Source organism: Argopecten irradians, chromosome 16 (assembly GCF_041381155.1).
Source record: "Argopecten irradians isolate NY chromosome 16, Ai_NY, whole genome shotgun sequence".
NCBI classification, from domain to species: domain Eukaryota; kingdom Metazoa; phylum Mollusca; class Bivalvia; order Pectinida; family Pectinidae; genus Argopecten; species Argopecten irradians.
In genome coordinates this window covers 18,741,891-18,761,196 of record NC_091149.1, presented here as the reverse complement: position 1 = coordinate 18,761,196, position 19,306 = coordinate 18,741,891, and the positions used below count along the sequence as shown (strand labels likewise).

Here is a 19,306-nt window from a genome sequence, read left to right as displayed (position 1 = left end):
GATAATTACGGTCAGTGATCTAATTACACCTAATGAAGATGATGGCGATTGCACGCGCAAATTGCTTATCAGATGTGAAACTACATATAACACGTGCAAACACAACTCTGTTTTCTACAATCAGGCGATAAAACTCGCATCATGTTCTCACGGCGTCCGTTGTGTTACACAAACCGACATTTCGTCAGCGGCAAATTTCACGTGCTTTGTTTGAGAAGAATGTTGTAATCATCCGTTTGAGTTGTGGGGAAGGATTGGATAGATAGTGGATAGGACTAAGGTCGTAAGCTAGTAATTATTTCGTAAAACATAACATTTTCCAGGTTAAATCTGACGATGCCAAAGACGAAACAAATTATGGTAAGGGATAACGACCCAATGTAAAGTTTTTCGCTTTTAGAGAACGGGGAAAATATCCATATAACATTTTCTGAGATGAAATGATATTGTCTTTTACGTATATACTATCAAAGATTAAACTGTTTTTAGTCCTATGGAAATATCAATTTGACATGTACTGGAATGAAGGATATAATGTCTAGAGCAGTTTAAAACTTCATGTAACATTAAAACGTTTCTCAGTAAAAATAGTAGAGAATCAAGTCTTAAAATTTTTTGCCTTTAAGTTTAAAGATGCTACACCGCTAACGAATGGTATTTTTCTCTATCAAAACCAGGAGTAGACGAATTAGTATTTTTCTTCAGTTACAAAAGTTACTCACATTACACCATTACCACCATTGAAAAGCTTCAGCTTCTAATTTTAGGTAAACATAAATATATAAAAATAAATAAAAAAAATTAATTGCGTCCCGATAAAACTCTATGACACTTTGCGGTTGGAGCATCTTCAATTTCTGAAATGATCTGTGATTTATTGTATTCAACTCACCGATCTACCCGCGTATACGTCACTTCCTACGCGGATTGCGTCACTGGTTTCTGTTCGGAATGTCTTTCGAATTATTGATGATAGGCCTCTCTCTCCTTTATACCAAACGACATGGAATGTAGGTGACGTAGTGGCGATGACGTCATTAGTTATATGGAATGTACAATTTAATGATATGGAACTGCCTTTCACTTTCACACGTATAACAGGTTTAGTTATTTCTACAATATGATCTGAAAACAAAAGAAAATATCTCATTTCAACAATTCTATGGACAGATATTTTAGACAATAGGTTTGAATAACACGCAAAGCCTATAGAACTATAAATTTCCTTAAACAGAACATAATGATGTTTTATTATGCATTTCCATTGTTTTGATAATAACAAATAGCCATAGACGGTCAAGACTTACCTGATGCAGATTGATAATAAATTTGCGCTATAACTAGAATAAAAAGAATACTTTATAGGAAATGGGATAGAAAGTGCTGTTCTTGAGAAGAAATTCACATATTTCACACTCCGAGTGTTAGGATGTGCGCCTGTTCCTATACGACACGGCTTGGGTAAAGTACAATTTACCGTCGATTTGTTCCAACACCCACCGTCGTAATTTGACGAGATTTTGGTGACGTCAATATCACCGGAAGGTTGAAGGTAAATAGTAGTTTACCAATGTCGTTTCTTTTGGTATCTCGAATCCCCCGTTTTATATGATTTTGTAAGGAGGCTATATTTTGTATCATACAAATGTATTCTTCTTCCTAACAATATTTGCTCTTCCTAACGTCTTTCTCGACACCGTTTCATTTTCTGCACTGATGTGAACCTTTGCAACCATGTGGAAGGTCATCGTTTCTAATACGATGGTGTTACACACTGCTCCTGTATAATGTGGCCGGTTGGAGTGTGCTGTACGGTATCTTCAGCAGCGTGTTTCAGTAAATGTTTCAATTATGTTTCAAAATAGGTAAGAATTCTACTATCACAAGGAGACACAACACAAACATACAATAAGCTCCTAAACCATACATACACTTTACTCATACATCACCTTGCATATAGGGACGACCGTTCTTAAATTACTCTGACTGTTCATAGAACGTTTAGCGTAATTATTCTACCAACCAACTCAGAGCCAAAAGTGTGGTAAGATCATGTAAGGACGGCCTCTCCTGTACGCAATACTTTTGTTTAAATGCTTGCATATTTTTTGAGGTTGTGGTATGTCCGTGTTACGTTGTGTTTCTTTGGAATAGGCGAAACTCATTTTCTTTCATACCTACGGATGTAATACTGGCTGGTCTAGGGCAATACACTTATGCCGCCTGAGGCTGTATTGCATGGCTACCCATGCAATAAAGCCTCGTGACGTAATGGCCTCAATAAAATTTCTATTTCCTCGGTAAAATTTTAACATTTTTTCACAAACTTGACTGGTTTTACTATAAAAGATGCAACCAACTTAATTTTTGTTGAAAATATTACGTAATTTTTCATGTCTTTCAGCCATGGGTTTCTTCGAATTTATTTCAAAATGGCGGGATATTATAGTTGTAAAATTGCAATAAAACGTCGAGGTATGAAAGAAAAATACTCTTTCATAAGTGGTGATGAAGGATAGGGATATTCTACCCTCGGGATCACAAAATGTTGCAAAACCCTCTGCAAGCCTCGGGTATTACTACATTTTGTGACCATCGGGCATCCATATCCTTCATATCAACATATAAAAGAGTCTTATATTACAGGGCTACCTCATTGTGCTCAACTCCAGGAAAAAAGTGAGGCGGACTCAAGGTAGACGTCAGGAAGACGGAGGTAAATTAAGAAGCAATGATAAGATTCTTAATTCAGTCGCCTGCTACGATCATGCAGCGGATGGTACAGTTTGTAAAGCCCTATGGCTGAAGAACACTTACCTACACAGCTATGTAAATGTCGTATATATATTTGTCCCTCAGAACACGTCGTAAGGGGAGCTGTAACAGATAGAAATCGTTCAGTTCTAAATAGCTTTATAATAAAATCATATGTATATCATGAGCTTTAAATATAATATTAACAATCCATTGTATGAATGATAGTGAGTGAGTGTACATGTTAATATATGTAGGGTGTCCCAAAAAACATGTCCCGAGTTTGACGCTTTATAACAAAATATTTAGATAGACGGAGTAATTTGATTTATATACCAGAAGACAAATAGTGATCTGTCTGTACAACGATATAACAACCCAGACAAATATCTTTTTGTTACATATATTGAAAATCGACAGAAATTCATATTTCAATAATTTTGCGATTTGTTCAGAAAAATCAATAACTTTCAGTCAAAGAATGGGCGCGAGGTGTCCGCCCTACTTTTCGATGGCATGATGAATTCTGTCCCTCACCACATCACACTCCTGTCAATCTACTTCCTGATGATGGACTGCATACCTGGGTGACATTTTCATAACATTTCATTTACTAAAGTAGGGGATATTCCGACCGCATTGTAAAGTTCAACAACTTCAGTCGGAATCTTCATCGATGATGTCATCATTTTTATTATGACCTCATCACATTTAATAATGATGTAATCAGTACATTTGTACTCACTGTAGTAAAATTTGGATACTCACTGTAGTAAAATTTGGATATTTTCAAAAAAAGTTTAGTATTGCAAAAGTATTTACCTGTCAAAGTCGGGACAGGTTTTTTGGGACACCCTGTCTGTCAATGTAATCATAAAATTGATTGGATTTTTTTTCTAATGTAAAAATAATATTAAAAATCAACTGTACAAATTAATATCTGAAACAGTTTAATATATATATATATATTTTTTTTTTTTTGCCATTAGAAAACCATTTTATTTTAATTTCAAAAAAAATTATTCAGTAATACATGTAAATAACGATACATTTCCCATTCGCATATCTAGGACTCTCATTCAATTTCCATATTTGTTATCTTTTAGATCAAATTTACCTCACTCTTTCCATATTTGTTATCTTTTAGAGATCAAATTTACCTCACTCTTCTCTCTTACCTAATTACAGAGGTATTAAGAATTTGCGCTTGCATATATTTCAATCATTTGTCGCATCCACTCAAAAAAATATATACAATAAAGTTAATTTGAATTAATTTCAACAGATTAATATTTCAATACAGAGGACTAAATACTATTTAAAACTGTTCAGATCTATAAATCATTTTTTGTAAACACACGGTATGCCATTACAAAAAAATCAATATGGAACAACTATCAAATCTTAATAAAAATAGTCGTGAAATGTACAAAAAATATATAAATCACCCTTGTGTCTTCATTAATCAATCACTTGAAATAAGCTAATAATTCGAAATAATCTAATAATCTTCAAGAAATAGCATTAATCTATTATTTTGATAATTAGACACTTACTATAGGCACAGTAGGCGACTGGACAGCCATATATCCACTCTAATTTATAAATAAAAAAGTCTCTACAATTTTTTATCACTACAGGAAAAGAAAAGGCACAGCAACTCTCATAGTTAGCACATCCTTCGCCATTCCTTATTTGACCCGGAAGTGGAAGTCCCTCAGCCGGAAGTCGAAGCCACACAGGCGCAAATGTACCACAGCTTTTACTCTGAAATATGTCAGCATTTGTTATTCATGTTGACCGTTTAGTTTATCAACATGGTATCCGTTCATTTGAACTATAATTACTTTTTTCTTTGTTTTATTTTATCAAGTACTCTGAAAAATTCATTATAAACATTAATGTTACTATTTTTTAACTTCATAGAGTTATGAATACATTTTGTTTGCTAATTTTTGTGATAATACGCTACATCAATGCTTAAATGTACGTACACATGTGTAGAATATGTTCGTATACAAATGCAATACTATATAGAAACAAAGCTTAAAATCAGCTACATACAAAAATGTTACGAGAACGATCGAGTAAAATTACGTATGATATGTTACTCGATAAAATAATACACCGTCAGGATATCACTATGACGGAGATATAATTTTTTATGAATTCACACCGACTTACTTGTTGTTTAAAAATCTTTACGCCATAAATAAGTTGACAACATTAAAAACCGAAATGGAATAAATCGTAAATGAACTGATAATAAATGGCTGTATTTGATGACAAACTCAGTCATTTACTTCTCTCCGTCTTCAAAAAGAACGAAGCACGAAATCAATACATGTGGTCGACTGAAAATATTTCACTAGACTACTTTGCCAGGCTATCACTAGGCCCTTACATTCGTGATGTTATAGGAGTTGTAGATTCGGACATCATTAACACACACTTATAATCACTAACTCACACTTTGTAAACACATTACCAAGATCATGCCGTTAGATTTCGGGGAGAGATAGTTTCAACTGATAATTTTAATATGTTCCATATTTCAAACAAATTATTAAGTAGTTCATTTAAAAAGAAAAAAAAACGTTGCAAGTAATTTTCAAATCGTAGCACACCAGGAATCCAAATTTTGTTTTATTTTTTTCTGTTTTTAATTTTTAATTTTTAAATTTGTTATATTTTTTGTGTGTTGCCTTATGCAGACCTTACTCGGCAACACATATGCAAAATAAACAGAAAAAACCGCGAAGGCTAATATAAATATTTATAATATAAAACTTAGCATTATTTTAATTGAATTACTTGATTACTCTTATGCATAATACATAACTTATAATTATATCTATATTGTTATTTAACGATTGTTAAGGAAGGTACGTTACCTCGACACATGACGTCGGGATTTCTGCGTCTGTTCCGTTGAGTAGAAACCTGTACCATCCTGGGGATAGCTTATCATCACATAACTGACCGGGGTTAAAAACGGGTCGACGTCTGACGTCATCAATTATTGTGTACTGGCCTTCGACACATGGATCTGAGAACAAAATGAAATTAAATGAATATTATTATCAACAAAAAACAAATAGCAAAATGATTGCAATGTTTTAAACTGTAACTGTAATACCATCATAATTATAAACAACAATAGTACAAAGTTGACTAAGAATTACTCATTTTGGAGGAAACATCTATAATATTCACAGTAAATAAAATGTATATGCATCCATATCGTTTAGATATTAAAATGTATTATACAAGCAGATCAGCTTCACTTCGGTGCAGGAGCCAATAGCAATGGTACACAGTTGTTAAACATATGTGACTTGGGTAACTGCTGTGTTTGGTCTCAGTATAAGTTCTCTGTATACTGCGACTGACTCGGGTGTGCTGCTCGGTGTCTTTGGCCATAAGTATGCATTATGCAGTAGCACAAAAAACACAATTGTCCCGCACTGTACTGAAACCCAATAGAATACTAACATACTTACTATAAGCATATTAGGAAATCCATACCTAGAAAAGGACTTATTTTTACACTGTCTAAAACGATATGCGAGTTGTAACATTCTTAAAACATTCAAAGTAAAATTCTTATTTTGTGATTTCCGAATTTCTCGAATATAAAACCCAAAAGAACGAAAATAGCATCTATGATTTTTTTATTTATCTAGCAGAAACACATTTGTATCTGAATGTCAAAAAATTTAGTAGTAGCTAATCGAAGATATGTACGGGCGTTGTAATGAGATACGGTCTGTATGTATGATCAAAGAGGGGTAAAGATGAATAGGAATCAAATCTACATGGACAAAGCTAACCTGCCAGCCACTTTGTGTGGGTAGGTCTATATACTGGATAATCTGATGACCAGGTTTACCTCGCGGTCAATAGTTTACCTGGTCAGCTGGTCAGTCGTCAAATCATTACTCGATTGTTGTACATTTCAGTCCACGTTAATATGCGAGATAGGTAAAATAGATTCCACGTGTATCACTTACAAGATGCTATAAACCAATTATCTACTTGGCACATTTAAAAAACATAGTTGTTTTACGTTTTAATATCAGGTAGGGATTGACTTAATACCATGCATTGTGTTAATAGCTAAGGTTATAAGGACATATTCCCCCCTGTGTTTTGTGTTTTAAATGTTCATATTGTGTCTCCTTGTGATAGTGGGACTCACTCTTGTCCAATTTATAGTGCTATCTCACTGAAGCATATACTGTATGTGTCCTGCCTGGAACCTTCCGGAGAACTGAGTAAAACGATTCTTCTTTTTCAAGGCCCGAGGAACCTGTCCAATGCGGGCCTTCAATGGTTGTGTAACAGGCAGAAGGCGAGTTGGGGAATGCATCAAACCTCAACTATTTCGACATTTAGACTTTGGGATGGATTGACACAAATACCATAGAGTACCTTGTAGCCTAATATTCACGCGGGTTAAACTTTTCACGATTTTAATATAAAAAACTAAATTAGGCTTCAACGGTATTGAAGTTTCTCAATCTGGCTTTCACAATATTTCGGGATGATAATGATATCCCACAATATCACAAAAATGTCACCCTCGAGAAATAACCAGAAATTTGGTATAACCCTTCATGGTGAATCTCTATCACAGGTTTATATTGTTTGTCGAATAATTTATCATATCAATACCTTGAGTTTATATTAACCTGTGGTAATGATTAGTGGAATAGTTTTCTTACATTACACCTAATCGTATCGTTATAAAAATGATTAATATTCACAATGAAGACATATGTCTAACCGCAATCATCTCCAAAGTACCAAATAAGGTATCAAATATCCGTATGAAGTTTATTATCATCAAACTAATGTCAAGATACAAATAACAAATGTACCCTTAATCACTCTATATAAAAGAAAATTATGTCAACTTTCCTGTGAAAGATTCATATGATAGCAAGTAAAAGTATTGTATTTGCCTTCTAATTTAGTCGAAAAAGAATCGCTTTGTATCTACACTTATTGACAACTACGGCCAGATATCCTTTTATAAATAGAATAAATCAAACACTGTCTAATGAGACATTGATTTTAAATATTTCTTTTCAAACCTACTTTCTGTTTGGTTTGTAACGAGTGAGCAAATAAACTTTTTATAAAAGATGTGATATCTCCTCTATACAATGTATAATCTCTGTATTAATTGCATTAATTAACCCTGGACTGAGTAGACAGTGTTGTACAGTAAGGCGTGTTAATCCTCCTAATAACTCACCATCACTTTTTACAGCTATTATACCAAGTAGATCAAATACCGGAGTACCAGAAAAAAAAAACCTCACCGACGGTCAGTACCTTGGGCAACTGTCCAAAATGGAATTCGAATTCGCGTGTGTGAGTATGTGAACTTTTGTCTAGAGAGTTTATGTTAAACAGTAACTTATCACTGGGAAAAACCGCTGCTGTAGGGAAAGCAATCATCGATTAATATGTGGATTGCAACACACTTTTACCACTAAGCCACTAGCTATAGACTATCAGACATCCGTGGTAGACATGTAGGAGTATGTTACAATATAGTTTTCTTGAGAAGGGTCCAACGGGCAGGTGCGCCAAAAGATTTAAACATAAGTCAGTGATGTTTTCTTTATTATCAATTTGAAAGACAAAGCGGAAAGAAAAAGCGCAACCGTGCACATTCCGCACTGGCAATCACAACACTGAGGAAAAAGATAAATTCTAAAATAGTTTTATCGCTCAGAGGAATGGCAGCCATTATTTATACAGAAGTCTTCAACGGAGTTTCCGATTGTTTGTAATGATGAAGTGCATTCCGAACCCCAGCCTGTCGCAGGTAACAAGATTCAAAATGAACTACCGTGTTCAGCAGACACTTGAAACATCGCAAGATACGAGAATTAAACGAGAGGAGGTGAATCATTCGGAAGAATTACTGTTTTGGATGGTACTCAATCGGATCACCTCGTCATTTTCTCCGAAACTAGTGGGCGAGGTGTTCCGATTGGGATGGTACTATGAACAACAGGTTCCGAAATGACAATATTGGATGATTCACTGTTTTTAAGCACATTCAATAATTACAGATTACAAATGTTTACTTCCAATATTTGCTCTTTTGTACATTGTATACTGTAAATCAACTAATTTTTGCAACAACTTGATTTCGCGATTTAATGCCGAAATATTAATCGCTGCAATCAAATTTCGGGATTTCGTGCCAAACTATCTATCGCGGCAATTCAATTTCGCGAATATACCTAACATTGTCGCGGTGATTTCGACTTACGATGTCGACTTGACCTGAAAATACATGAAATTAAATCCCTCACAAAAATTATAAAAGAAAGATAAATAACAAAATCCGAAGCTTCTGTACATCAAATAAAATTTGTATTATTTATGAATGAATTTTTAAGTTAAAATAAAAATTGTAATAGATAAAAAAAAAGACCAAAACAAAACAAAAACAAACAAAAAATACTTTTCTTTTTTTAAAAAAAAATCTTATGAATCAAATATGTAATACTTATGAATTATTTTGAAAGTCAACACAATCCAGATCCACAGGTGTATGCATGTATTTCCTCTGGTATATTTGACCCCTAAATAATATATTTGACCCTTAAGAAATTTTAATGGCCTTGAGCTCTCCTCCAGCAGGTCAGCGCCCTGTTGAGTGGGTCTGGTGTTTCAGTTATTACACGATTCAATATCTTCATACGAGAGACCAAATAACATTCCTACACTTCGATAAATATGGGCGTATTTACATTTCATTAGTGTTTGATCGACGAGAGTTTATCGTGTTAGAATCTCAGCGAGATGATGACTTAGAGAGAGAAGAGGTATAAACTACACTTGTATACTTGATATTGTTTCCGCTTTCAAATGTGTTTACGTAAACACTCCGCTCATTAAATCCGTGAAACAGTATACAACACTGTCAGAAGCAACAACCCGAGAAAAGAAAAAGAGTGTTTGATCGCGTTAATTATTTAATTCTATAGATATCTAGTGACTTTGTCTCAGTGAAACATTTGATTCATTATCATCAGACATATTGCTATGGTAATCGGCCGAAACTTTGTATTATGTGCAATGAAATGACGGATGGGATAGACAAAATGATCGACTATATAATGTATCAACGACCTGGTAATTTATTTACTTTTATTCCGCCGACGTGAAGTTGAAAGTGAAGAAAGAGTAACAATATTTGGGAGAAAATACTGTCTAAATGGCACATAGCTTAATTATATCGGTAAAAGTATTAATTATCAAATGATGTCGTTAATGATTGATAACACATCGAAAAGTGAAATGCTGAAACTTCGACAACGAAGTAGATGTTATAATTATTAAAGGTATGGTACTAATCAAGAAAAGATTGATGTATTTTACAAGGTAGCGAACATAGGATGAATATGAGCATCGTCAAGCCATACACTGTATGTATGCTAATTGTATTTTGATATTATTCTTTGTAAAAAGCAAATAAGTTGAAAAACTTAATACAAATAAAGAATTTGAATTTGAATTTGAACATGGATCTTGTTTGTTTGCGAGGAATGCATATCACAATAAGACATGAAACGAATCGTTTATCGAAAAATGAAAAGACAAATGAAGTCGTTCAATGAAGGAATCCGTAAAAATGACAGGTGAACAATAGAACAATCAGACGATTTGTTTGTTTGTTTGTTTGTTTGATTAATAAACGTCCTATTAATAGCCATAGTAATGTAAGGACGGACTCCCATATGAGTGGAGTGTAGCGTGTATATAGTGCGAGGTGCGTGCTTTGGGAGACTGCGGTATGTTCGTGTTGTGTCGAATGGGTTTGGTTTTATCTATTAGGTCATTACTGTTAATGTGGATATTTTCGCGAGTGCTTAATTTCGCGCCATGGAAGAGTAAACGTGTCGGTATTATTTACGTGGTATATATATAACATACTTCGGAAACATAGTTTTTAATATTCACAAAACTTTACATGCGGTAGAAATTCGCGTTATTTGCGAAAATGAACCCCTCGCGTAAATTTCCGCGTTTACATTAAAGAGGGCCTCCCCAGTGCCTTCTGTTTTGGAAGACTGCGGTATAGTCATGTTGCCTTGTCTTTTTTATAGTGATATCTCAGTAAAATGTGCTGCCGAAGACACCGATACAAGCACATCTTATTGGGAAGTCAGAAAAAAACACCAATGCAAGCGAACATTTACATGTGTATTAATGAACGTGCATGCGGATACCAAACTTATCAACTGCATAGCCTGCATATTAATACTATTATCTTATTCAAATATTTATGAATTCCATGACTCGGTAAAATAAACTCCTGGCTGTCGTCACCGCTCTTCATCATCGTAGCACATAATCTTTTGATCTTTTAATTGAGAGAAATGCATTTGAAGTATTTATCGACGTAACTTATCACTTCCCCAATTATCGTTACAACTTTAAGTATTTCAAACCAGCGGTGCGGCGGCCCTATATCAGACTTATTATTATTGATGTTTGTTTTCTCACTAACGATCGTACACAGTGTGATGTTGTGTGGTGAGGGAGAAACTCCTAAATAAAATTGTGTCGGAAGCGCCATAAAGATTAGCAAACTAGTAAATTCTGTCACGCCCGGCGTCGGTGACGGTCTTATCAGTTGGGATGTAAGTCTATATATTATGACCCCTGACCTGGCATGGTACATTCTCTACACTGTTACAACACGATCATATACATATAATTTGTTTGACGGATTGGAAAAATATATAGCGTAATCATGTCAAAATACAATCTTTTCATCAAGACATTAAATAGTGTTTTAAAAATAGGGTTGTTTTTTTCTTGTTCTTTTTCGCGTTTTTGCTTCTAGTGAAATGCAAAAAGAAGTGTATTTTTCTTTCTTTTTTATTAAGCGTCAAAATCGAACCTTTTTTTCATAATACTATATTGTATATTTCCATCTTAAATTATAGACTAGAAAAGCGATATTTTTTTGTAAATATAACAGAGATACAGCTACATGTATAAGCACACTACCATATTGTAGTCTTTTTTATTTGTCAAAGATATTGTAAACCACTCTATTTGTCAAAGATATTGTAAACCACTCTATTTTCACGATAGATATTGTAAACCACTCTATTTTCACGATTGATATAAATTTCCCTGATGGAGCCCGAACGCGAATTTCTACGTTTCCTGAATAATTGTATAAACTCTATAATTATTACATTAATGTACGATTTTATGTGCTCGATTTGAATATGGTGATACACTGTGACAGGAGACGCATTAGACGTGGAAAAATGTAATCAAGAATATGGTGATATACAGGACATGCAAAATAACGTATTCACCAATATGGTGATACAGAGAAGACGCGAAATAAGATACATTTTGTAATCATGAATATGGTGATACACAGGAGACGCGAAATAACATTCAAGAACATGGTGATACAGAGAACACGTCAAATAATGTTTTCAAGAACATGTTAATACACAGGAGACGCGAAATAATTCATCCATGGATATGGTGATACACAGGACACGCGAAATAAGGTATTCACTAATATTGTGATACACAGGACACGCAAAATGATATATTCACGAATATGGTGAGAATACGCGAAATAATGTATTCACGAATATGGTGATACCTAGGAGTCGTGAAATAATGTATTCACGGACATGGTGATACACAGGAGACGTGAAATAATGTTTTCACGAAAATGTGGTAATATTGTTATGGTAGCGAGTTTTTTAATTTGTCTATAGAGGAACGAAAAAACATTGTACTCAAACAAATACCGTTATTAAGACGGGTAGAAAGTCGTCCGAATGATATTAAGTGAAAGCCATTTTGCAAATCGTTGTCAATGTATATCATAAAAGGCATTATAAACATGATACTATTTCACATTATTATGTTGTTTGGCGAATAGGAAAATATGAAATTTGTTTGAATGATTGTGATTAGTTAGCCAGCCCTGCAGATAGGGCATAAGAATTGTACCTGCTGCCCCTATTGCATGATCGTAAAACGCGACTAAATTTAGGATCTTATCTTTTATCTTCTTCCTAACTATCTCTCTTTTTCGTTACTATCTTTCTAATGTCTCCCTTGACACTTCCTCACGTTTGGCCTTCTGTTGAGCGCTCGCCCCTATGTGGGGTAGTGTCTGGGTTCTGTCCCCTGGCCGTGACTCCCCAAAATCTATAAAAAGTGGTAGTTTCTACTCCTGCTTAGCGTTCTGCATACAGGGAGTGGGACGACTGGTACGCCCGTTGTCAGTATAATGGGACCGGGTGGGGTATTTGACTTGGTGTCTTCGGCGGCATACTTCAGTGATATAGCACTATGAAAAGGCAAGAGTACAAGAGGACACAACACGAACATACCACAGTCTCCCAAAACACGCACCATCACTACATACATGCTACACATCGCATACATTGGAGGCCGTTCTTACATGACCCTGGCTGTTAATAGGACTTTAAAATGATTAAATAAGCAAACAAACAAACAGCGATTAGTTAGAAGTGTAGAAAGAAGCAAATCAATACCGCTTTAAGCATACCTTATTTTCATTTGTGCGTTGTTTTGGAAAAACATAAAACTCGAAATATCGGAGAAAAGAACGCTACATTGACATCTCTTGCAATTGTGAATTAAAGGTATACGAGACTGTAACTAAATCCCGGGTCCATGTGGGCCCAGCTGGATCTCGAACCAGCTACTCAGAGTGACAATGCAAAAGAATGCCGGACACTTTAACAACTTCGCCAGCATGACCCCGCGTAAGATTTACCCAGTATGGGAACACATTAAAAATGAAAGAACAATAGATAATAAATTATGTGTGCAATTCTATGTTCTATAGCTAACACTAAGACACATAGGCCACTCGGCTTTTTGGCTGGACAGAAAGACCATAGACAAACAAAGACATACCATCCAGAGATAATATGGATAACATTTCGGACATGATGACTTATGGCGGAGAAAACTTCACCTCACGTAACAGTATATAACTCTACATAATATACCAACAGATCTTCAAAGGGTGTTCTGACACATCTCGAGCCCCCGACTCCTCCCCGTCACGAACTTAAGTCGTAATTTGTGACTTTGATCCCTATCCCTACACCCTATTGCGCTCACAATCTAGATATATCACAATATATTGTCGGCTCATGGGGTTAGACCAGTCAGCTTCACGTACTTTAGATCAATCTTACCTTTATTTCTACAATTGTTTAAGCTTATTATTGTCATCTGCGCTTGACTCAGACTTTTACGGCAGGTGTTGTGTTTTATAAGAACGCTTATCCTTACGGAGCTGTTTATCCCTTCCTTGATATTCTTAACCAGAAATCCTCAGCCAACCCTAAATATATTCTTAGTTATTCGACCTTTATTTTTATTCTGAGTTCTGATTGCGACTGAGTCTCTTAACAAAAACATTCGAACATATGTTCGAATACCAGTCTGGTCTCTCGAGCCGGCATACCTTCATCTCGTTATTAACTTGTACGTATAAAATGCTCGATTTCTGTCCCTCGTTATGGTCGATTGGGGAGTTCAAGTCAACGTATTGCTTTAATCGGTTACGGAATCGTAACAAGTTCTCTTTTACTGGAGTATAACGCTTCCATGTCTACATCTTCCTATTTGACCTAGTTTTGTTAATTTTCAGTTAGAATCACGACTTAACTTGTAATTTAATAGTTTCAATTGCTTTCCACTTTGAATACAAACAACTTTACACAACAACGTCTTCAAAACGAGGAAATCCGGAATTCGTACTTCAGAATCCGAACCATGAATTAAACTAACTAATTCCGCGACATCAAGGCGCGTTCGACCAGTATCGGTTACATACCCGTGTCTTTATCAAACGCACCCGTGATTTACGATCCCTTGCCAGTCCATACTTCGTGAGAATATATCGTTATAGACACAGCATTACGTCGGTTATATGATACTTAAGGCCAACTTACCTTTCTTTTTATTTAATTTTCAAAATAAGAAAGTGAAATATACACCTTAGATGGGAGTGTCTAAATTCGTTACAGAAACGAAGTGACAGTTAAAAAATTAAATGATAACGAGAAAAGGATGACACAGCCCGGGGTATCAGTTTGTAAATATAACCCATGTTAATGCTTCAACTAATAGCCTCATTATAAACCCAAAAAAACTGTGATCAAAGATAGGGGGTTTCTTAGACATAGAATGTCACTGGCGCGAGGGCGGAAGTTAATCCACACACAAGCAGGTTCCAACAATCGCTATCTGTTTGAGGTCATTTAGTATGCAGCACGATATGCGCACATAACCATCGAAGAACTGATAAAAGAAACTTTGAGAATAAAGAGCCTTAAGAGGGTAATACTATTCTCTTCTGACTCACGTCGACTGATCTTATTAGGAATAACATGAAACATATACATATATGTATAAAAAATGTAACAATACAGTTAAAGGCCCGCTTCATTTCCGAAACAAAAATCAAAAGTTTCTTCAAAACAATACAAACATCAGAAAACATTTATCGATGGCCTAAGATAAGGTTACAACACCAAACGAATGCAAAATTCTCTATGGAATCTAAGTTAACACTGAAGATCCATTTCGCTGTTTTGCCGTCTGGCGTAGCTGTTATCATAGTCAATATTAGGACGACGGCGGGAAACATAAGACGACCCGCGTTATTAAAAATTTGATTTAATTTTTCAGAAGGTGAGGATAAATGTAGTATTAACGGTACATGTAAGTTAATAACTTTTGTGACTCAACAAAATTATCATTCTCGTTTTACAATGCCATTCAAAAAATAAAAGTCGTTTCGGAAAGGTAGTGGACCTTTAAACAAGGCCGAGAACATCCCTATGATAAATAATGATTCGTAGTGCACACATATACATAAAAGACTCTTTAGGTCTACATTTGTATGTATATATAACAAAGATACTTGACATCCTTAACAGAGGCATGTATGATAGAAATGTAATAGAATTTCTGAAAGGTTTTGCATTTTTACTACAAAATACACAATGTTCATCACGTAATATCGTGTCCTCTTATTCAGAGTGTAAATATGGTGTGCGTAATGTCATTACTCTGACAAATTACACTTATAAATGTTACGATATAAAATCTCTGCCTCAAGAAAAAGTGCATTATCATGATACGGCGTAAGAAAATGATCCAATTTGCTAAAATATTTATTTTGTAAATTGTTGTAATATTTATACATACATGTGTGCACTTTACATCGGTACGCTTGGTTTGCGTGCGATCAACCGATACAGCAGTTACTAAGGTTATCAAGTACATTATTGTCCTCAAATCTGCATCACTTTCAAACATTCTCGGGATGTACTCTGGTAATGTGTCTTACATTTGTCGATAATTTTGGTCAATTGACTTTTTTATTAGTTATAAATAAATATGTTTTCTATTCAATTACGACTTTTCATGACTGTATAAATTTAGTGTAGCAAACTTTGACGATGTCGACAGGTGTGCTTTTATCATTACGTTACGTACGTTCTAGTAATACAAATGTAGCTGGCTAACTAATGAACATGTCCGGTTCAGAGGATGCAGAAAAGTCAGAGTTCACAGAGGAAACACGTCAACCTTCATCGGCTGCCAAGACAACTAAGTTTTCGATTTGAAGCAGGGCAATGCAGTTCCGTATATATTTGTGCACTCTTTACATGGTAAATCTGAAAATTTATTAACATAAATCAGTTCGTTCGAGTGTCCGAAATAACTTGCAGAGCTTGCATAATCCGTTTTCTAACGTGAGTCATTTCTTACCGCGATGTCTGTTATAGCAATACGGAAGCCGGGATGATTTGTTTGTAGGTGACATTTTAGAAAGAAATTATTTCGCAAAACAGCCCGCTATATGACACATTTATCTTGTCATATGATTTACATACAACGTACAATTTTCAAAAATGTTCCTTAGCTCGTGCTAGGCTCGTGCCTTCCTTTCTGTACAATCGAACTCGACAGGCGAGATGAACCGATAAACAGATTGGTATATTAATTCTAATCACCCTTGACCACGTGGTGAAATTAATTAAAGGGCCAAACCCCCCGTATCCCTGTTTTCTTATCGTAAACCCCAAATTGGAAGGTGTCGACCCCACTCGTCCGATCAGCAACAGAGGTTAATTGTACGCAGATATAATCTGCCGTTAGGCGATAACCGAACAATCTTAAAACACATGTTTTGGGTATAACTACAGATAACCTCTAGCCCTAAGGTCAAACATTAGTTATGCATAGTCATTACAGCCATCCATTTCTTGTCAAAAGTTTCATTCAAGCAAAAAATGTCGTCGTGTAGAGTTTCAATTTTTATCAAAGCATGAAGTTAGCGTTTCTGGTCAGTGTTTTAGAGAGCCATCAATCAATGCTCACCTGTACAGGTAAAATATCGAGGTTAACAGGTAAAACATGAAATCGGAGTTTTACTATTCTCGTGAGAGAGAACAAAAAAACCTCATTCGGGACATTCGGATTTGATGATGTTTGTGTCGGTAAACACGCGGTGATATACACGACAATTAAACACTTAGACAGGTGGAGAAAAACTAACAGTCGGAGGCATGTAGATGGTAAACCAGTGACCAGGCAACTTAAGGGAAATATAAATTAAAATCTAAAAGGTATATCAACTAATTTTAAATTACGATAAAGCTGTACGAGTTTACAAATACATTAATTATAATAAAATGTTGAAGCTTTCTCGATCAAATTTTCGCAACCATTTTATAGATCCCGCGGAAACACATTCAATCTCGGGAATATATCCGGTTATTCTTATATCTGTAATCAATAATTCATTAGCATAATTATGAGAGTGCTTTTCAATTGCCTGAATATCATCCTTTTAATCTTCTATCACTTTCGTTACAAACAAAAAACAAAAACTTACATTCGTTATTTAATCGAACTTGACAATCGCTCTACATGTGTAGTAAAATGTAGTTGCATGTAGGATAAAATGAAATCGGACAAAGAATCAATTTTGTGTCCGGTATTGTACCCTTCCAAAGTCCACTTGTAACCCATTCCCTTTGACGGGGGGAGTTTGTGAAATTTACATTTTTAATATTACCGCTATGTCATCAAACGATGAGTTAATCCAGGCAACTGGCCGCTTTCTTTATCTTTCTCCAGCAGCCGGATAGATTACCGCCTCCGATCGTCACGCTAGGATGACCTTGTCTGGGGTCACGCGCTGAGGTCAGGCGTTCGGCCATTGTCCAGATACAATCTAAACCCGTGACAGGTGATTATTTTCCAATCGATTATCGAACTTGATAGGATCTGGCTTCCGAAATGAACGTCGGACATTTAATAATGATATCATTACATTCTTTGATTTTTCGCTTCAAACACTTATACCGTTCTAGACTATATTTCTACGCGAGTGAAACGAACATGATTCAGATTTTATTTCATCACTTTATTTTACAAGTATTAACAGGAATTCGCTATCATAATAGCATACAGGGCGCATAAACACTGTAAATACATGTACACCGGTCACCAATCTGATTAAAATACAGATCCTTGTTATCACTACGTTAGATAAGAGGATCTGAGAAAATCCCATTAGGGGTCATGTCCAGGTGACCTTTGTAAATGGCCAATCAAATTGCTACTGGCAAAATTTTGACAGTGAATTTCAGGGGACGAAATAGTTTGAAAAGCTGTCAAGAATTATTTCCGTGTACGTAGTCATCTCGCCCAAAGAGCACAATAAAGCTAATCGCATTTGTATGTTGGGGCGAAATGGCGTTGTCCATTGACAGAGCAACCTGCAGAAAATGCATTTGATCTGATTTACACGTGGTGTAAAGGTCATCCGAACATGACCCTTAATCGGATTTTCTCAGATCCTCTATTGAACGGAGTGGTTATAAGGATATGTATTTCAATCAGATTGACCGGTCACAAGTTTTTACACCCAAGAGGCGTCGAGGTGGCCGAGTGGTTAGGATGTCCTGACATATTACCACAAGCCCTCCACCTCTGGGACTCGAGTTCGAATCCAATGTGGGGCAGTTACCAGGTACTGACCGCTGATCGGTGGTTTTTCTCCGGGTACTCCGGCTTTCCTCCACCAACAAACCTGGCACATCTTTAAATGACCCTGGCTGTTAATAGGACATTAAACTAATCAAACAGTTACACCCAAGATGGCGGTATACCCCCGCTTCGAAACGGACAGGGTGCACGTGGGTTTAGTTTATTGTTTATGCTATAAAGTATTCGGTATTTATATAAATGTGATTAGATTTCAGGTAAACATTTGAAGTGTTCTCACAATCGTTACAAAGCAAAACCATATCTGTCTGGCCAGGGAGAGCAGAAAATTCAAATATCGGTCACTTCTGGTATCAATGTGTGCTGACTTCCGCTATGGTATCGACTAATCTATAATAGTAGCTAGACTTGTTTGCAGACAGAACAGGAAATTAAACATGCTTAACATTCAGACCAACGCAGC

General features: G+C 35.6%; 1 protein-coding gene across 1 annotated transcript in view; it reads right to left on the bottom strand.

Annotated features, from left to right (window-relative positions):
• LOC138310390 (von Willebrand factor D and EGF domain-containing protein-like) overlaps nt 1-19,306 on the bottom strand; it is an 89,143-nt gene that overhangs the window by 31,756 nt on the left and 38,081 nt on the right. Inside the window, 4 exon segments of the mRNA XM_069251595.1 lie at nt 893-1,125; nt 2,818-2,877; nt 4,311-4,521; nt 5,649-5,803. Coding sequence (XP_069107696.1) covers nt 893-1,125; nt 2,818-2,877; nt 4,311-4,521; nt 5,649-5,803 — 659 coding nt within the window.